At 45.1% G+C, this 21,482-nt stretch overlaps 1 protein-coding gene across 1 annotated transcript in view; it reads left to right on the top strand.

Annotated features, from left to right (window-relative positions):
* The window catches only part of LOC146829791 (nicotinamide N-methyltransferase-like), a 63,080-nt gene extending 45,439 nt beyond the window's left edge, over positions 1-17,641 (top strand). Inside the window, exons 2-3 of the mRNA XM_085606732.1 lie at positions 11,565-11,772; positions 16,832-17,641. Of these exons, the coding sequence (XP_085462858.1) occupies positions 11,565-11,772; positions 16,832-17,285 (662 nt within the window). The 3' untranslated portion in view covers positions 17,286-17,641. The remainder of the gene's footprint in view (positions 1-11,564; positions 11,773-16,831) is intronic.
* The last annotated feature ends 3,841 nt before the right edge of the window (positions 17,642-21,482 follow it).

Below are 21,482 nucleotides of genomic sequence, written 5' to 3'. Positions count from 1 at the left end.
GTCTGGAGTGGGAATCGTAATTTTTACCCCTACGCTATCCAACACTTTCCCTACTGTTGCACTCTCTGGAGTGGGAATAGTAATTTTTACCCCTGCACTATCCTACACTTTCCCTACTGTTGCACTCTCTGGAGTTGGAATAGTAATTTTTACCCATACTCTATCCAACACTTTCCCTACTGTTGCACTGTCTGGAGTTGGAATAGTAATTTTTACCCCTACGCCATCCAACACTTTCCCTACTGTTGCACTCTCTGGAGTGGGAATACTAATTTTTACCCCTACGCTATCCAACACTTTCCCTACTGTTGCACTGTCTGGAGTGGGAACCGTAATTTTTACCCCTACGCTATCCAACACTATCCCTACTGTTGCACTCTCTGGAGTGGGAATAGTAATTTTTACCCCTACGCTATCCAACACTTTCCCTACTGTTGCAATCTCTGGAGTTGGAATAGTAATGTTTACCCCTACGCTATCCAACACTTTCCCTACTGTTGCATTGTCCGGAGTGGGAATCGTAATGTTTACCCCTACGCTAACAAACACTTTCCCTACTGTTGCGCTCTCTGGAGTGGGAATCGTAATTTTTATCCCTACGCTATCCAACACTTTCCCTACTGTTGCACTCTCTGGAGTTGGAATAGTAATTTTTATCCGTACGCTTTCCAACACTTTCCCTACTGTTGCACTCTTTGGAGTTGGAATAGTTATTTTTACCCCTACGCTATCCAACACTTTCCTTACTGTTGCACTCCCTGGAGTGGGAATAGTAATTTATACCTCTACGTTATCCAACACTTTCCCTACTGTTACCCTCCCTGGAGTGGATATAGTAATTTTTAGCCTACGCTATCCAACATTTTCCTTTCTGTTGTTTTTTTTGGAGCTGGAGTAGTAGTTTTATGCTCTCTGCTATTTAATATTTGTTTTATTATTTTAGCTTATGTAATATATAATCAATTTTAACAGTATTCAAATTAAATGTAATTTTTTTAATTTGTTATACATAATTATTTAATTTTTATTCATGTTATTGTTTTATGTGTATGATGTATTTGCAATTTATAATATTTTAAAATAATTTATAATGTATTAAAATATTTATTAAAACATTATTAAGTAAGTATATATATTATATATTATATGTATATGTTTAATTAATGTTTTATTAAATTATATATATATTAATTATTAATTTTAAACATTGTAAACGATATTTAATTATGTTTATTTTATTTATAAGTATTATTTATTTATTTATTTTTTTAAATTACTAAAAAAAACGATATTTTTAATAACGATATTTTTGACATCTATATTTTATATTCGATATTTTTGTACTTACCATGTTGTAGATAGGATGTAGATATTCTTGACATCGATATTTTTGCTGCAATATTTTTGTAGGTTCGTTTTTTTGACCTTCGATATTTTGTCAGAGATCCGGTGTTAATGATCTTGATGGTGTCTTCGTCATTGACATGGTTCCAGGAGAGCAGGAGGTTGGTATGTTTTGTGGATTTTGAGTCGGGGGTGTCGGAGTCTGTTGTTGTAGGTGTCTGGATGTCGAAGTTGCTGTGGATGTCTGCGATCTTGCGGTGAAAGAAGGTGGCCAGGGAGTTGCAGAGTTCATCTGATGGTGGGATGTTGTTGAAGCTGGAGCTGGGGAGGCAAGCTCTTTCATGATGTTGAAGAGCTCATTGCTGTTGTGTCTGTTGATGTCGATGTGTTCCTTGAAGGAGGCTCTTTTGGCGGATCGGATGAGTTGGTGGTGGTTGCGTCTGGCGTCTGTGAGGGTGGTGTGGTTGTCAGGTGTCTGGTTGTTGTGCCACTGCTTCTCGAGTCGTCAACAGGTGTGCTTGGAGTTCTGGAGGTTGGCGTTGAACCAGATGGTTCTTGTGTTGGTGCACCTGTTGGAGGGTTTCCTGATCGGGGCGAGGATGTGGGCACAGTTGTCGATCCATTGTCTGAAGTTATGGGCTGCTGCGTCGGTTTCGGGGGGTGCCGTTGGAGGGTTTCAGGCTAGTGTGATGATGAGCTTGTCTTCAGTGACTTTATTTCAGCTGTGGTGAGGGATCTGTTGCAGCTGGTTGTGCGCGGTGTATTTATCAGAGAAGTGGATGCAGTGGTGGTAGGTCCAGTGGAGTTCGGTGGTGTGGCTGAAGGTGATGTGGTTGCTGGGGGAGAAGATGGGGTCGAACGTGTGTCCGGCAGAGTGGGTGGGTGTCGTGACGAGCTGTTTGAGTCCGAGGTTGGTGAGGTTGCCGATCAGCCTTGTGGAGTTGCTGTCGTTGGCGTTCTTGAAGTGGAAGTTCAGGTCTCCGAGTAGGATGTAGTCTGTGGAGGCGAGGGTGTGCGTGCTGATGAGGTGGCGATGGATTTGCTGAATTGTGGATGGGGACCCGGGGGTTGGTAGACAAGAGCTCCTCTGAGGGTGGTGTTGTGATTGACGTGGACCTGGAAGTGTAGGTGTTCTGCCATGCTGAGGGTGTCTTCAGTGTTGGTTGAGACTCTGATGGTGTTCCTGTGGATGATGGCGATTCCTCCTTCTGGTTCTTTGTCACGATCTCTGTGGGTGATCTTGTAGCCGTCCGGGATGGCTATGTCAGGCGCTGAGGTGGTGTTCATCCAGGTCTCGATCAGGAAGGCAATGTCCGGGCCTGCGGAGTCGAGCAGCTCCCAGAGTTCGACGGCGTGTTTGTGGACTGAGCGGGTGTTGACTAGTATGTAGCTAAGTTTGTTGTGGTCAGCGGCTGTGTGATGGCAGGACGTGGTGTGCGCTGGCAGGTGTAGTTGCAGTTTTGGCAGATAAAGGGTCCATGGGTGAGCTTTGGGGTGGTCTGGAAGCGGGTGGGAAAGCAGCCAGCATTGAGCGCATGGAGGGTATGTGCCTCGTAGCGGTAGCGGGTGTTGTGGCAGTTACGGGTGTCAAGGGGTATGGTGCTTGGTGCGGTGTAGGCGCTAAGTGCGGTCCTGGCACAGCGGTCACCATAAGAAGGGGAGGGGCTGGGAACAGGAAGGGGACGGGAATGTCAGATCTAACCTTGTGGAGCTTCTGTATAGCAGAATCGACAGTGGGGGCGTGGTCAGGGATGTAAACACAACAACTGCTACCGATGACGCGACAAGCTGTACCCCATCTTTGAGAATGACGTCTAAAACATCCGGTTTTGAAGAGCAATGAGTCTCGTAGCCTGAACTTCTACCTTAATGTTGATCAATATTCCTGCCATCATGTTGATGACCCCCTCTACTACCTGGGTGAGTCGTCTAATATTGAGGCAATTGGTCATTGGGCCCCAGAAGGGTAGGATGCTTTTCATTACGTCAGTAAACTGTTGGAAGGTCATGTCAGCCTTTGTCTATGCATCTGTACTAATCATCCTCTTAAACTGGGAAGCTAGGACACCTCTACTCTGTAAGAGATGAGTTTTGTGGTAGTTGGGAGGGGCTATATAGACTGGGTAGAGGAGATAGAAAAGGTAACATCGCCCAGACAAGCCCTCACATAACCACAAGACCTGCAAGCAAAATAAACATTCGTCGGTGGGATCAAGGGTGGTCTTTTGTGCATCCTCAATATAGAAGTTGTATTGCATGTGGTGTCCACAAAAAAGTTTGCCCTGAAGCAAGTACGCAACTTCCCAGCTGAGTTGCTTTTCAAAAGCCTTTATTGTTGAAAACCGGCATTTTCAGCTCCAAACATTTACAAGTTCCTGACGCGTTTCAGAGCCCCCAGGCTCTTTCTTCAGAGGATGACACTGCCAAGCTGAAATGCAAGGTAGGCGCCATTAACTGCATGCATTATATATACAGCCCACGTGGGCTTCTCATGTGAGTCACAATTGCAGCATGCTGGTACCTGTAGTTTTGAGTCCAAGCAAAGTATTCCCCATGTGGGTTCAGTTTCGGTAACAGTATCCTTTCTTTTAAACGAATAAAATACCACAGTGGGTTCCGGAATGAAATCCCCAGTTTTCTTTTTCCATAACTCAGCTGCGCCTAAAGGTCATGAATGTTCAAACCTCTGTGGCCCCATTTTGACTCCATGGTGAGGCATCCTTCTCGGCCAGGCTGCCGAGTATAAATCCACAAAAAAGTTTGCCCTGAAGCAAGGACGCAACTTCCCAGCTGAGTTGCTTTTCAAAAGCCTTTATTGTTGAAAACCGGCATTTTCAGCTCCAAACATTTACAAGTTCCTGACGCGTTTCAGAGCCCCCAGGCTCTTTCTTCAGAGGATGACACTGCCAAACTGAAATGCAAGGTAGGCACCAATAACTGCATGCATTATATATACAGCCCACGTGGGCTTCTCATGTGAGTCACAATTGCAGCATGCTGGTACCTGTAGTTTTGAGTCCAAGCAAAGTATTCCCCATGTGGGTTCAGTTTCGGTAACAGTATCCTTTCTTTTAAACTAATAAAATACCACAGTGGGTTTCGGAATGAAATCCCCAGTTTTCTTTTTCAATAACTCAGCTGCACCTAAAGGTGATGAATGTTCAAACCTCTATGTCACCTCTATGTCTTCCGGCCCTTGAATGCAAAAAAGAGTCAGTACATCTACCACTGCCAGGGGTATGGGCTTATCTTCGGTGACATTGTGGGCTTGGAAAAATTGATAATACTCTTATACATTGAACTGCGAGCAACCCATTTCTGTCCATCTCTGTTCTATTTGCCTTTCTACCTCGATCTGCTGCTTTGAGACAAGAGCTCCAGAATACTTAATGAAACTGCCCATTCGCGGGGGGACACCAAGTAGCGCCCTATGCTGGAAATACACATTCATTGTCAAGGAACGTGAATGGGTGTCTCTTTGTTCCAAGGAGTCAACCTGAGAGACCGAGAGGATGATACTAAGTAAGGTAAACCACCCCTCACAACTATTAACATAGTATAAGGGCATACGCAACAAGTTCTCACTTTGATGTGTAACAGAAGGCAGCAAACCACATACTCAACACTTTGTTGTATCATAGGCAGCATGCTTTTGGTGCGACGTCTGAATAAAAACATTGTCTTCATAGGACTTCTGGTGCTCTGCTTTATGTTCAGGAGATGCTGGTGCAGTACTTATCCAAGCGTGCACAAGGTAGTTCTCTTCCAGGAAGAATAGCATTAGCACCCCAAATACAATTATCAGGGAAAGCAAAATTATTTTGACAAACATTGCTTTACTCTTAGTGGACCAAGAGGACCAAACAGGCCCATCTGAAGTAGGACATGGCGGCTGCAAAGGGATCCTCCTCATCATGGATAGGATGACCAAAAGGATACATTTTCAAAAACTTCAAAAGAAACATGTTCACAAATTGGAGCCAAAAAAATACAACCGACCAGAGGGGTACAATTTACTGAGTGTCCTTTGGAGCCTCACTGGTAGGCTCCTATTATTCATCAACAATGGTGCTATGAAGCACTCCCACGGGGGAGCTGCACGATCACAGCCCTTGCAGAAAAACAAATGCTCTTCTTTCAGGATAGGCCACCCTCCCTCCTGCGCAAATACCCTCAACGATCCTGGCAAGTGTCCAGGGCAGTGCACCAATGCTGTTCACTCTAATCTAAAACAGGCACCATAGACACAACACCTTTGCCCTAAGCTCAAGTCCTTCTCTTACTCCTGGACTGCCCTTCTGGCACACTGTCCATCCGTCGGGGCCGCAAGTTGTACCTTGCAGTCCTAGGTACTTCCACATCAACAAAAGGGGAAGAAATTCAGGCTCAGCAGGGCATCAAGACTCAGGTATCTGTGCACCAGAAGCGTGAGCATCCGGTGTGGCCCTTATCTCCAGGGGGACCGCCTTGAATAGGGCCACATTGCTTTCTTCGTCTGTTTGCGCCCACCTCAATAGGGCATCAGAGAAAGGAACAAATCGGGGCACCGGCTCCATTTTCTGGTCAGCGATGCCTTCGAGGACCCAATGGTAATATGGAAGGAGTAGAGATACCCTCTTCACATGCGATGCATGCACCCAGTTCTTCCAGCCTTCTAGCTTCACGGCGGTGCTCGTAGCAAGCAACAGAAGGAGGGGCCCTTTCTACCTCAGCTCCAAGCAGTTCTTTTGTTGAAAATATTTCACCATAACAAAGTCACCGGGCTGCAGCTGATGCCCGGGGCCCTCTGGTACTGGTTGCAGCGTGGCGTTAATCTGTTGGTAGACAGAACGAAGATCTTTAGACAACTTATACAAATAACCTATCAACAGGGAGGACTCTATCTCAGAGAAGCGCTTAGGTCTTGAGATGCCCAAGGCGTTGCCAGGGCGCCCAAAGACCACGTCATAAAGGCACAACCCTGTTCTAGAATGTGCTGTTGCTCTTGTAGACAACAAAGGCAACGGTAATGCGTCTGGCCATCGCAATCCTGTGTTTTCTTGTATTTTTGCTAGCTTCAGTTTGAGAGTACCATTAAACTTCTTTTTAATATGCAAGCCCATGCACACCAAATCAATGACTTTTGAGTTGAAGTGACTTCCGTTGTTGCTCATAGCAATCCATAGCACAGAAAGAACTGTTTTAAAAGTGCATCCGTCGACGCCATGGCCGTATTCTGCTTAGTGGGGTAAGATTCAATCCATTTACTGAATGCACAAATCACTACTAGCACATATTTCAAGTTGTTTACTTATTTCATTTTGAGGAAATCCATCTGGAAGACCTCAAAAAGGAAGGAAGGTAGCGCAAAGTTACCTGCAGGTATCGGGGTAACCTTCCCAGTAATGTGCTTCAGACAGATAATACAGTGCTTCACTAGGTGTGTGGCTACCTTATAGATATTACCATTCTGCCATACTGGGTCTAGTAGCTTACATATTCCTTTAGCACTAATGTGTGCTGGGCTGTGAGCCATAGTAACAACAGGGAGAACATAGGCGTTGGGCAACAACCACCTTTGTTTCCCCGACAAGTCAGTCCTACACCCATCCTCGTCCAGACGCCCTGTTCTCTCCTCCCTTACTGCCACTTCATCTCTAGTCACTTCCCTTTGTATTTCCATGACATTTTCCAATGTGTCCTCAAACATTCCATTGTCTGGAACCCATTTAGTGGGACCTGCCACAAACATCTTGTTCATCTTCGATCTAGCTGTCTCCTCAGCTATCTGATCCGCAAACACATTGCCCCTTCCCACATTGTCTGTCAATTAACTGTGTTAATGGGGGGAACATACTTCGTGTACACAGTGCCACAACACATAATAAAAAAATTAAAAAAAAAAAAGAGATAAGCAGTAAACTGGAAAAACAATGCAGAGATGCACATAAATTGATAGTATCGTAATTCATAGGTAACAAGCAAATTCCAAGCGGTCGTTGAGACCCTTAGGTTTCAGGGATTCCAGTTTGTAAATCCAATAGTTTTCACGCTGTAACAAAAAGGTGTCATTGTCTCTGCCTTCCATCTTTGCCACAGTTTCCAGTACCAGAAATTTCAGATGTGCGATGTTTTGCTGTTTTTCAAGAAAATGCATTGCCACAGTTGATTTCAAATTGCCAATGCGTATGTTGCTCTTGTGTTCATGTATACGTATCTTGATCTTCCTTACGGTTTTGCCCACGTACACAAGGCCACATGGGCATTTCAATAGATAGATCACGTTGTTTGTGTCACAGGTGGCATTAACTTGTAGTTTAATCGACGTACCTCTCATGGGATGTGCAACTGTATTACCCTTAATGATGTTGTTGCAGTTGCTGCAGTTTAAACAGGGGACTGTCCCCCGAAATGGCGTGATGGGTGTTTCAATCTTTGGTCGGATTAACTCTTGGATGTTTTTACTCCTGGTGTATGCAAACATCGGTGGATTGCTGAAAATGCCATTAAAGTCTGTTTCAAGGGCCAACATTGGCCAATGTTTTCTGATGGATTGTTTGAACTTTTGGCTCATGGTGGAAAACCGGGAAACCATCACCATGCGATGCTGTTCTCTTCGTACAGACGGTTGTAGCAACCTATCACGTGGTGTGCTGGCCACTTTGGTGATGGAATTCTGTACTATCTCATGGGGATATCCGCGGGTGGTGAATCGGCGTGCCATAGCCTGTGTTTGGCCTTGCAATTCTGAGTGATCTGACACAATTCTTTTCACCCTGAGTAGTTGTGAAAATGGTAAGTGGTTCTTCAGTGACGGTTGGTGGAAACTGGTGTAATGTCCTAGATGTGAGACAACCCTGTCACTTCATCCATGTCATAGTCGTCATGATAGTACTGTCTCCCTCAGGGGTCGTCAAAATAGTTCCCGCTCTGCCTATTGTGTGAGATATCCTATGACTGCTTGCCCCCTTGGCCTCCACCTCCATGTCTGCATCCTCGAAACCCTCGACCTCTCGGGGCCTCACCTTTCTGCAACAATTCCAGACACTCCATCGGTCAATGTCCATCCTTCAAACAGTACGCACATTGATTAAGTCCAAGGGGCACGCACGAAGCACCACCTCTGTTAGACCGAGGTAGCCATGGAGCCGAACCTGACCCTCTTCCTCTTCCACCTCACCTCGCAAATTGCTGCATCAAAACCTCGTCTTAAAATCCTTTTACTTTTTCTCTACCCTTTCCTAGTCCTCATTCTCTGTGTTCATAATACTGTGCCATATTCAAAATCACTGATGGGGATGAGGTCATCCAAGTGCTTTCTGAAGCCTGCAACCATGTCACAATCTCGGGAAGCAAGTTAGTGACAAATCTGTTAACAAACAGACAAACATGACCCTCCTGTGACAGGTCCTGACCACTAAAATCTAAAAATACCCCTTCAAATCTAGTAAAGAAATCCGACACACTTTCGTCCTACTTCTGAGAACAGGCAGTCAACGTATCCCAGTCCACTCACTTCGGTGTGGTAAAGGAGTACATGTAACTTATGATACACCCCGGCAAAGCCAGGAGTTCCGCTTTTGGCTTGTCGCTGGGCTTACTTTCCTTAGCCCATGCCCTGATCTCATCCCATGTGCCACTCAACTCTAGTGCACGAAACTGCGTATGAACATGCTTCCATATATCCACCGGCACCAACAGACCAAAAAACAACTCTATATCAGCTAGCGTCATCACTGTGGAGGAGGCCGCCTCCATCAATTCTTAATAATATGTAGTAGGGTTTTCCGGGGGTCCGGCAGCTGGCTCTTTAGGGATAGGAGCCTCACTCCTCTTCCAAGGAGTATAGATCCATTGTTCCTGAAACCGAGCATCGAATCATGGTCTAATCACAGTATCTGTGGAATCACGCAGTCTGGAACTTCAGGGTGGTAAATGGGATGGGCTTCCCTCATGGGATGCTGCATCCCTATCGTCGGAACCTTCTGAAGCAATCTGTCTCGTTAACCCACCAGTGGTGTTACATTGCTAAAAACCTAATTGGGAGACATACCTGTAGCATATACCCTGTCCCATATGTCATAGATGATTTGGGGTTGCAACACCTTGAAAACACTGTTCCAACAACCCTATCAGCATGGCCAACATGTGCTTAAGGGCGTGCTGCTGTATAAACGGCTCGTAATCTTTCATCACACTCCACACATCCTCCACACTATAGATCGGGTTGTGAGCCCACTCAGCTGCTTGATTTGCCACCATTTGCTTTTCCTCATCACCCACAACAGAACGCACCAATACTTTCTCCTTTTGGTCTCGTGCTGCTGCCTAATTCGCTTCCTGAATCCCACGCGCAGGGGTTTTGGCATTCAACAGTGCATGGAGTGTCACACTCATGGGGGAAAGAGCAAACGCAGACACATGTACTGTCATGAAGGGAGACAGGGTTGTAGGTGTGAAAGGGGGAGTAGCACCCAACAGGGAACCAATAGACAGGGAGGGGGAGCTAACAGCACCCGTTCCGGTAACTGGTGTGAGTAGAGGCAAAGCGAGTGGGGCCGGGGCTAAGGCCGTAGCACCAGAAACAGAAACACTAGAGGGGGAGGCACTAGAGGCCGAGGTTTGAGACGTCAGGACTGTGGGGTATACCGTTCAGGGGAATAAGGAGGAAGAGGACAAGAAACCAATAACTCATCAACAAAATCATCACCTTATTCTCTTAAAACATAACATTTATCTGTTTGTAACTGAAACTTACTATCTGGTCATTCTGTGCCCTTCTCTATCTTTTCTCCTTTACAGGCTACTGCTTTCTGCATAGGGTACCATGGTACTGAGCAGTTGAGTGTGTTTAGCCCTGCCTAGGGTAGGTTGATTAATTGAAAATTCAGGTCTTCAGCTTCTTCCAAAATTCAAAAAGAGAAGAGGAAGCTTCGATGTGGATATGGGAGGTCATTCCCCACTTTAGGAGTGATGTGAGCGGATGGCCATCCTCTTGATCTGGTTCTGTTTATGCGTGGGATGTGGTGAGTAGGAGATATCTGGTGCCCAGGTCCTTGGGGGTACAGAAAAGATGCTACTCTTTAAGATAGTGGATCCTAATTTGTGTACTGTCTTGAATGTTAGAGGTTTGACATGTGCATGTTTCTGTGTTTGAAGCTGATGGAGCTCCATGAGGTGTAGTGAGATATGGCTAAATTTGGGAGGTTGAGGATGAGTCTGGCTGCTGAGTTGTGGATGATAAGTAGTATTTTGTTGAGTTGCTTGGTGATCCCAGCATCAAGGGTGTTCCTGTAGTCTAACATGCTGGTTACTAGGCTGTGAGTGGCATTTTTTCTTGTCTTTCCAGGGGGGGCATTTGAAGATCTTCATAAGTATTTACAGGGTGGAAAGCAGCATGACTTGTGCTGTCAAAGATGATTATGTTGTTCCTGGCGTCAGTGCTGGATATGGGTGTGAACTGAGTTTGGCAGTCACCTGTTGGAATGCCATGGCAAAGTATTCTTGCCAAAGATCAGTACTTCTGTCTTTTTAGTATTGAGCTTAAGATAAGTGACTATTTGAAATGAGAGAATATGTTTTGGATTATTACCTTATAACGAAATGATAATGATTTTGTGATCATAGCAGCTAAAATGATGTGACTAGTGATCACAGAATGTTCCAAAATCTCAAAGGTGTTTCTTCCTGGATATTATTCATGTTTTACTGGCATTACCGAAATGCTCCCCAATTCAAACCAAACATCTCTTCTCCATTGAGGATGCAACCGAGGTACTATGCAGCATGCCAACCCTGGTCTCTGTACCAGGCCCATGCTCCATCATCGTCGGCCTGAACTTTTACATTTTGTCTGGTCACCCATGACCAGATAGCCCAAGTTGGCGGTTTCTGCTTTCAGGCAAAAGATTTCATTGTGTTTTTTATAAATTCATAACTCTAGTTCTGCTTATTGGATTTGTGTTGTTTTGGTCTTATTATGCTCACTACATTAAACTCTATTTGTCTAATCAGGTGTGGTATCTTTTTGTGTGGTGTTTTCACTGTTATACTGTTTGAGGTGTTTGAGAAATACTTTATAAATTGCCTCTTAAGTTAAGATTGACTGCTCTGAGCCAAGCTACTAGGCAGTGAGCAGAGGTTAATTTAATTTAATTTCATTTCATTGCATTTAATTTCATTTCATTTAATTTCTTCAAAAACTTAATGAATGGTCTATTTGTGTACATTTTTCTTATCAGGTGATGTAAAGGGGGAGCTGCTGATCGAGCTGACCTATGCGCCCTTCTTCCAGTGGACTTTATCAGCCTGTGACTATTTTTCAGACATCATTATTGGTCGCTCCACTGACCAGTCTGTTGCAGCGATAGAGAAGTGGCAGAGAAATGAACCTGGAGCTGTTGACTGGAGTCATGTAGCAAAGGAGGTCTGTGAGCTTCAGGGCAATAGGTATGTATTCTGAACCTGATGATGTATTGTCATGTAGTTTCTGCAAATTTGTAGAATCTGCTCATTGTTTTGATAAAATAAAGTAAGGCATTGGTGTCTAGACTGATACCGGACACCCCAGCAGGATATGTTACCCTATAGAGTAAAAAACTAAATTCTGAAGAGGGGGGACAGGGTGCTGTTTGGAATGAGGTCCTGGACCAATGCTCCTAAAGACAATGTAAAATACTACAAATGGTACGATTTCCTAAAGAAAGATAGAGGGACAGCAGCCTGTTATGGTTGCAAGAAAGGTTAGGTATCTCCAAATGAGGAATGCATGTGTAAGAGTGGGGAGTGGTACTCCTGTATGTGTTGTGCCCTCACACACCATTTCAGGTGTAAAGCATCATCATTGGGCACTGCTCCTCGTGGGGGTGGCGTTGCAGTCCCTCACGAGCCCTACAAGAGGGCTCTCTGTTGGAGATCTTTTAGGAGTTGCCGCAGTTGTGCAAGTGGTGATAGTGAGTGATGTTAAAATAACCCGTTGGTACCCTGATAGGTTTATTGGTGAGTCCTCTGGGTTAGGTTAAAAACAGGACGGGGATGGAGTTGCACTTTATGCTAATGGAGAGGGGATAGAGCAGATATAATTCCACTACTCTCAGGTGTATAACAGTGTTCTTGTGATGTTTAAAAGTCAAGAGTGTTCAATATGTTTTGCGCTGTCATTGGGTCCCTAATGGATCCTGAAGCGCTTCATCAGGACTGTAAATAATAGTGGGGAGAGAAAAGAATGAGGGAAAGATGCCCTATATTACTAACAAACCTTCATTGAGGCTGTGTAAACATGATGTGTTTTTGAGAAACGTATTATGTGTGTACTCTGGTTCAAACCCTCCCCGAGGTGGAGTAAGGCTTTTTCGGCGGGTAGCGGGAGAGTGGGGAGAGGAAGTTATCACCCTCCAACCAAATTCTGGAGACCTAACAGCCTTCCCAGTCCTCCAACGTCACTTTGGTAGTTTCTGGGGTGTGAGCAAAGGCGAGAGAGGTAGATTTCAGGTGTCTAGTGGGTTGGTGGAATCTCATGCAGTGGTCCTTGATTGTGCAGGGCTTTGTAGGCATGGGTTAGCATCTTGAATTGTGGACGGGGAGCCAGAGGAGTTTTTTTAAGTGATTGGTGATGTGTGTCTGTTTGGGGAGGTTGATGAGTCCTGCAGTGGAGTTCTGTATAGTCTGCAATCTCTTCAGGAAGTCTGTGTTGATTCCTGCTTAGAGTGCTGTAGTCCAAGAGGCTAGTGACAAGGGCTTGGGTGACACTGCATGTTGTGGTGACTGGGAGAAACTTGAAGATCTTTCAGAGCATGCACAGAGTGAGGAAGCAGGCAACGGAGACTGTGTTAATCTGGTTTTTCATGGTGAGTTTGTTGTCCAGGATAATGCCAAGGTTCTATGCAAGGTCAGTTGGGGTGGGTGAGGGCCCCAGTTCTATGGGTCACCAAGAGTCTTGCCACAGGGAGGTGTCATTCCTGAAGATCAGTACTGCTGTTTTGCAGGTAAGTTTGAGATAGTTTATTTTTGCATCCAGTCAGCGCCACTGGTCATGCACAGGTGGAAGTCGTCGCTCATTGGGATGGCTCTTCAGTGGGCATGAAGGATGAACCTTGAAGGATGCAGCAGATTATGTTCTTGGGTTGTGAGGTCCGTGGATTCTCTGGGTACTTCCAGTGACTAAGGATGCAATCCATATACGGATGACCACTTGAAATTTGACCTGATGAAGCCTCTTGATCAGGGTATAGTGGCTCATAGTTCCACGGTTTGTGAGAGGTTGAGGAGGACTTTGGCATTAAATGGGAGCATTGAGATAGGCCAGTAGTTCTTGAACTCGTTGGGGTTGGCAGACGGTTTCTTGAGGAGAGACTTGACTTCAGCATGTTTACAGACTTCTGGGTAGGTAGTCGAGGTGATGGATGTGTTGAAGATGTAGGTGAGATCATTGCTGATAGTTCTGTCATGTGGTAGGGACATGGGTGCACAATGGCTGTGGTGTTCTTTGTGGTGAGCTGGGAGCATGTGGTGCTCAATCAATCAATCAATCAATCAATCAATCAATCAGTCATTTGTAGAGCGCACTACTCACCCGTGAGGGTCTCGAGGCGCTGAGGGGAGAGGGAAGCACCTACTAGTCGAACAGCCAGGTCTTGAGACATCTCCTGAATGTCAGCAGGTTCTGGGTCTGATGCAGGTGGATTTGGTGAGTGTTCCATGTCTTGGTGGCGAGGTGGGAGAATGAGGATGTTCAGCGGATGCGTGGGACGGTGGCGAGTGCAAGTTCGGCGGAGCGGAGCTGGCGGTTCAGTGTTAGAAGGACAGTCGTTCCTTGAGGTTTGCTGGTCTGGTGTTGTGGAGTGCTTTGTGCATGTGGGTGAGGAGCTTGAAGGAGACCCACTTGTTGACCAGGAGCCAGTGCAGATCCCTCAGGTGGGTAGTGACATGGCTGTGGCAAGGGAGTCCAAGGATGAGGTGTGCAAAGGCGTTTTATATGCATTGGATACTCTTCCGGAGTGTGGTTGCTGAGTAGAGGGCATTGCCGTAGTCCAGCCTGCTGCTGACGAGGACCTAGGTGACAGTTCTTCTGGTTTTGGTGGGGATCAATCTGTAGATCTTGCGGAGCATGCGGAGGGTGTTGAAGCAGGAGGAGGGAACTGTGTTGACTTGCTGGGTCATAGAGAACGTTGAGTCCAGCCATCCTGCCAACAGCTAGTCACCTTTGTGTTACTGTCTGGAAGGAATACACAAACCCTAGCGCCAGATCAATTAACATTCAGGTGACCCTGAAAGAAGGCACAAATGGTTAGGACAAGAAAAAGAGGCATTTTCAGATATGTGACTTCAAATCCGAATGTAGCATTAAAGCAAATTATAAATTACAATGCATTTGAGTCCAAGCAGCATAATTCTATCACTTATAGTATTATTTACATCAGCACAACAGCGCAAAACAGAAGGCCAGTTTCCTCTGTTAATTTTCCAGCAAACTTATGACTAAAGCCAAGGTATATAGTGCAAACCTGACCTGAAGATTTCAGGTATCACAGTGCTTTACATGAGCACCACTTTAGTTACAGATGGACTCATTTTTGTTAGGCACAGTGAGATTAAGTGATTTGCCCAGAATCACAGGATGTTCAGCGTCATTGCAGAGACTCGAACCCAGTTCCCCAGCTTTGAGGTCAACCGCTCCAGCCGTAAGGCCGCATCCTCTCCCTTGTCTGAGTACAACCATGCCACCAAAGAACAGAGATCACCACTTACTGTTGTGTCCCTCAATGTCAATGGCCTAACTCATTATTTCAAATGTAAGAAAAAAATAATGCAATAAAGTGGAGTATTGTGTGGAAGAGTGAAATGGCCTGGAGTGTTGTTAAGTGGAGTACGGTTTCATAGAGTGGAGTAGAAAGGAGTGGATTGGAATTGAGTTGGGTAGAGTGAAATGGCGTACAGTGGGATAGCGTGGAGTGAAATGGTGTAGAGTGGACTACCATGGAGTGGAGTGCCCTAGAGTGAAGTGGAAATTTGTAGAGTGTTAGAAAGTATAGTGCTGTAGAGGGTGGTAGAGTGGAGTGGTATATAGTCAAGTGGCATAGAGCAGCATACAAAGAAGTGGTGTACAGTGGAGTAGTGGAGTACATTGGAATACAGTGGAGTAGTGTGTCATAGAGGAGAACGGCATAAATTGCAGTATAGTGGCATATGAGGAGTTGCTTAGTGTGTCCTAGAGTGGAGTTGAGTGTCGTACAGTGGCATACAGAGTTGTACAGTGGTGTGTTGCGACAGATTGTAGTAGAGTTTCTTACAGTGGTGTAGGGTGTAGTAGAGTGTTGTAGTTTGGAGTTCTATAGAGTAAAGTAGAATGTTGTGAAGTGGAGCCGCATCGAGTGTCCATGAGTTGGGTAAAGTTTCACACAGTGGACCAGAGTGGACTGGCGTAGCATAGAGTGAAATAAAGTGTTGTGGGGTGTTGTGTTGTAAAGTAGAATGATGTGAAGTTGAGTAGAGTTGAGTAGAGTTGACTGGTGTAGTGCAGCGTGGAGTAAAGTGTCACAGAGTGGATTGGCATGTCATACAGTGTACTGATGTGGCATTTGATACATAGTGTTACTAAAACCGTTGTAGAATGTTGGAGAATTGAGTGGCATAGAGTGGTGTTGAGTGGAGTGGCGTAGAGGGAGTAGTGGGGCAGTGGAGTAGTGTGTCATAGACTAGAGTTGAGTAAATTGGGGTAGAGTGGCAGAAAGGGAGTTGCACATAAAGTGCCATAGAGTGAAGCACAGTGGCATAGAGTTTTGATTCAATGGTACAGCAATACAACCATGAATCTGTCCCTTATGAATATATTGTGCAGGGTATACATGCCAATGACAAGGCAGTATATGACTAGGGTGAATGGAATGGTGACTCTGCATTCTGTTTGGACACAGAGGGGCTTATTTACAAGCCCTTTGCACCACTTTTGCATCATTTTCAACACAGGAAAAGTGACATAGGTGTGACGCAAGGGGCTTGTAAAAAAACGCCCTATAGTTTTGTTCAAATCCTGCCAACTGTACTTTACAAAACTTTATTCAATCTTACAATTAAGATCATAAAAGTATAGTGAGAACAATTTAAACCAAACCAATAAAGTAAACAGCAATTAATTTCTAAAATTGTCCTCAGGTTATCAGAACAGTCAACATTTTAAATGTTCCAGAGTAGACAGTAACAAATACATTAGAGCATGTACATTTTTTGATAAAATACAGGCTATTTAAATATATAAAATTCATCATCTAAAATCCAGATCCAGGTGTTTCCTCTTGCCCATGCACGCCCACCAGTTGCATGGATTCCTAACTTTACTTCTACTAAATGCCTTTTGTGAATACCGAAAGTAGTACATTTAGGATTTTATCTCAGATTAGTTCTGTGAATCGGCCACTGAGTGTTTTGAAGAATTATCAAAGCATGTGAGTTAAGAACATTTTTTAATCAATAACGAAATCAAAATTATTTGTGTTTGTATATTTATTTTCAGAGACGCGTGGGCTGAGAAGCAAAATATGTTACAAAGAAGAATCAAGTGCATTCTTAACTATGACGTCAGCCAAAGTAACCCCTTCTCTCCCACCATCCTGCCCAAGGCTGACTGTCTGATTTTGCCTCATTGTTTGGAGATCCACACGACAGATAAAGAAGAGTTCTGCAGTGCTTTAAGAAATGTCTCATCACTGTTAAAAAATGGAGGGCATTTAATCCTGATAGGGGGCCTCGATGCCACTTATTACATGAGTGGGAGCTTTAAGTTTCCCCATCTATGTATGGATGAGAGTTTTATAAGGAAAGCGCTAGGGGATGCTGACTATGTCATTGTGGAGCTGCAGGTGTTTCCCAGGACGGTTAATCAATTGTATGACGTGATAGATTACAGTAGTATAATACTTGTTCATGCTCGAAAAGAAATACCGGTTTTATGTACTTATGAATCCTAATTGATTGATATAATGTCTACAGAGAGGAAAGGATTAGCTTGTACCTGTCCTGAATCAAATTTCTTCTGTTTCCTCCTTTGTTCACCCTATTGCTGCTGACACCAGTGGTGCTCTGCTCTCTGCCTCTCGTCACTTCTTGACAACTTGTCATTGCTTTTGCTGGGACCGCCTTCCCTTGGCTCTGCCAGGTTTTGATTCAGTCAATATCCCCTTGTCCTTTACTGCAAAGTTAAATGGATTGAGGCTCAGTCAATAACAGCGGGGAGGAGTGATGAATTGATCTTGCATTTGATTCCATTTTCAGCTGGAAAGATTATTTAAATCTTACAATAAAATGATGGTCCATTTTGTCAAAGAATTAAAATCTTGTGTGTTTTGTTCTACAATGTTCTAACTCTTTGTGTGTGTCCATCAATGCCCATAAATAGAAGGTTCAGATATCCAGTGGATATTTCCCATTGGAGAACAAGATATAGCACTCTTTCTACTGTCAATGAATTCCAGATGTGCATTTTACAATAGTTAAATACAGCTTTAAATGCACTAGTTAAATGTGTAATAATAGTAATTCTAATGATGTATTTCGGTATTTTGTAGTACACTATGTGATGCAGTTGATCCATCCAGTTCTGCAAACTCATTTTAGGTTTAAATTAATTTTTAATAAATATTTAGAAGAACATATAGCAACAGAACTACCACAAAAGAGGTTCTGTTTGCATGGAATCTAGGAAAACGCTTGATGAGACTGTGGGTAGATATTCCCCCCAGCCTGACTCTAGATGGGGTTTTTTGGAATGATATTCTATGACCCCATACAGATATATACCGAAGCACAGGTAGACCAGTAGAAACACGTGAGTCGAAACTACAGTCCCTGGTGCAGGGGATGGACTGGGTGGATACCTGGCGATGATTGCACCCAACTGACTTAGGCTACACATATTTTTTCAGCACACACAGGTCTTTCTCCTGCATAGATTAGGTTTTTATAACCAGAACACATGTACATAGACTCAGGGCGGCAGAGATATTATCAAGGGACATTTAGATCACTCCCCGGTACAGTTGGATCTGCAACTAGACTCGAAACACCCCCCCTTCCACTGGTGACTATCTCCATGGCATCTACACGATGAACAGGCCATGAAGCCAAAACCTCGGGGGTAGATATTGCATAAGGCACAGCACGGCGAAGAGAGCGCCATGAAAAGCTGACACAGATGGAATCCCAGCTTATAAATATAGAGCACAAGATTAGGTGGGAAGAAGGAAACACTGCACGTCGACAACTACTTAATGCACAGCAGATATATGCCAGTGAGCTGATGGATGAGGCTAGAGGGGCATGGTTAGCTACCCGTAGCAGGATATACCAGTGGGGGGATGTAGGAGAGTAGGATCTGCACTTATGTTGCCCCCACATTTTTTCTGATGTATACACTGGTTTCTGGCTATCGTCTGGCTGGGTCCCTGCTAATCAGGGCTCCAGTCTCTCTGTTCTCTCTAAAAAACTTGGTGTGCATATTAGATGCACTAGTGATTGGATACTGTGGTACCTTATGAGCCCCTAGTATGTGGTACCTTAGGTACCTAGGACATTGGTACTTCACAGGCCTACCAGGGCTGAAGCATGTATTATCCACCCCTGGGAAGCAGACTCAATCTGACACCACAGGCCTGCTACTGCAGCCTGTGTGAGGTAGTGTAAGCACTCCTCACTGTGGTATAGGTTCCTATATCTCACCCTACACCCACATATAAACCAATCAGTCACCCCTATAGCAGGCCCTATCAATCCTGAGGGCAGGGTGCTTGGTTTAATATGCGAGGGGGTGCCTCTGCATGAGCAGGACCCCTCTTCAACTGGCAGAGTCTATTCTCTGTGGCTGTTTGTGGATGCAGTTAAACCATATACTCTTAAGTGCATTATAACCAAACGGTAAATGCTAACTTTGGAATGACTGCATCAAAACATGTCGTGTTTGGTGTCAAACAACTTGGAAACATACCCCCACATCAGTCCATGCTGTGGGGGCATGATCACACCCTTCTAGAGGGGACGACATGTAAAACAATGGAAATCTGAAAGAGCCCTGGCATCACAAAATGTATGCCACCAGCACAGACACTGGGATGCCCTCCTCCTGCTGACTGAAACTCACAGTGGAGGAAGCCCAACAAAAGGCATCCTGTCACAGGGAGGTGTCACCACCTTCCAGACAGGATTTAGTGTATTGGGGCTGGGTGGGTGCACTTCTAGAGTGCTTTGAAGTCCTGCACTGGGGGAGCAGTAGGCTCCTCTGTGCATATGCCTGTCCCTGCTATGGCATGAAACTGGACAAAGGGAAGTGGGTGTAACCACCCCATACCCTGACCCTCCCAGAGGAGTGGTCATAGAGCTGGTCCCTCCCCTACTTTCAGTATAAGATAGCAAACCTTGCCATTGCAAACTAGATATCACTGAATGATGCTCTACAAGAAGAATACTGGCCCTTTGATGTTTCACTACCTTTGGAAGACAGAAGAATCTCCCTTGGAGTCAAGGAGTGACTCCCCTGCTTGGCAGGTACCAAAAACCTTAATCAGCGGTTGCAAACGTTCCCGCTCCCGCCGGAGTTCAAAGTCCCTGCTGCCATGGAAGTAGATTTCCTGACTTCTCGACAGCCATTGTGAGTCCCCAGCAAAGCTGTGGCGAGTGGACCCCACGAGTGACGAGGAATAGCTATACCCAGGGATTGAGCACTATTGTCAAGTGCAATCCCTTCACGAAGTTCTATAAACTTGTGCTTTAGACCATTTGTGGCACAAGTCACCAGCAGGTTTTGCAGCAAAAATCAGAGGCCTACCCCATCCCGAGTGACCATGGGCTCCTGTGAAGCATTTCCTGAAGAGGCATCTTTGCGATCCCTTGCCCATTGGCTAGTGGGTCCCTTGAAGACTTTCTAAAAGAGCTCTCCTGGTTGCTCCAGGCCTGCCCTCAGTTACCCTTGCTGGGTGAGTCCCTCAGACCTTGCTGGTCTGCACAATCGACTTTCGTCAGTCTACACGAGACTTGCAGTTGCCAAGGCTTGTTGGCTCCAATCCGGTTGCCAACACCGCAGTCTGCTGCAGACTTTGTGGGACACTTCGAATCCAGGTGCTGGTCATCGTCGATCCTTCCTGGACCTCGTGAGTGAAGAGTCAAAACACCATCGACGACCTGAAATCACCCAACATCTGTGGTCATCCATCTTCCTGGCCACCGGTCACTGGCAAGTGACTTTGAACACTGTCTCCTCAATTTTCAGGTCACCTCCATCTTGAATCCACCCTTGGATTCCACCGGACACTTCTTCAGTCGACGCAAGCAGAAAGTCTTCTTTGGTCTCCATAGAAAACAGCGACGCGACCCGACACCAAAAGACACCTATGCACCCGGCTTCCGTGGGTGAGGTAACTCGTGCACTCCAGTGCCCTAGTGTGTGTTGGCCCTCGAAATACATACCTTGTAAGTGGCTTGCTTGTAGACTTCCTCGAAGTACCCTAAAACTTTAAAATTCCAACCGCGACTTGCTCCTTTGTAATCAATGGGGAACCCGCGGCTGTGTTCACACACTGCACGCGTCTCCTGTAGGCCTGTTATTTACCTGCTAACACTGCAGTAGTGAAGTGCCAGCGATTCCCCAGGCCCTAGGCCTTGTCATTTTGCAAGTAGACATTCTTATACCATTTTTTTAGTATATGGTCTGGTACGCCCCTAGGGCTCCAGCCATATTTGTGCTTAACTTATTGTGAAACGTTGAATTTTGAATGTGTTTCTGGCTTCTAATCTCATAAAGAGAATAGTAGAGTGTGTCTAGTAATAAACACATATATATTTGATATATATACCTGTGTGGTGTCCTTTCATTTGGTAATTCAAGAGATTATAATGTAAAACAAGCTGCTTTACATTCCTCTGAGACTTAGCCTGAAGGCTGCTATCCACAGCTACCACTAGGATAGCTTTCTTTAAAAGGTTGTCTTAAACCTATCTACCATAAGAGTCGAATTGGACTGGTGCAAGGTGGCCACTATAACTAGTGACCAGCATATGCCAGGCCAACTTCTCACTGGGGATAAATCCAGTGCACTACTACATGGCCTTTGTCAGAGGGCACTTTTCCCCCTCACCACTTGGGAGGTACTTACAAGTGCAGCAAGCTTTGCAGACTA

Source organism: Triturus cristatus, chromosome 5_2 (assembly GCF_964204655.1).
Source record: "Triturus cristatus chromosome 5_2, aTriCri1.1, whole genome shotgun sequence".
In the NCBI taxonomy this organism is placed as follows: domain Eukaryota; kingdom Metazoa; phylum Chordata; class Amphibia; order Caudata; family Salamandridae; genus Triturus; species Triturus cristatus.
Note: the sequence above shows the minus strand (reverse complement) of the source record. Positions and strands in the feature narration are given on the sequence as shown.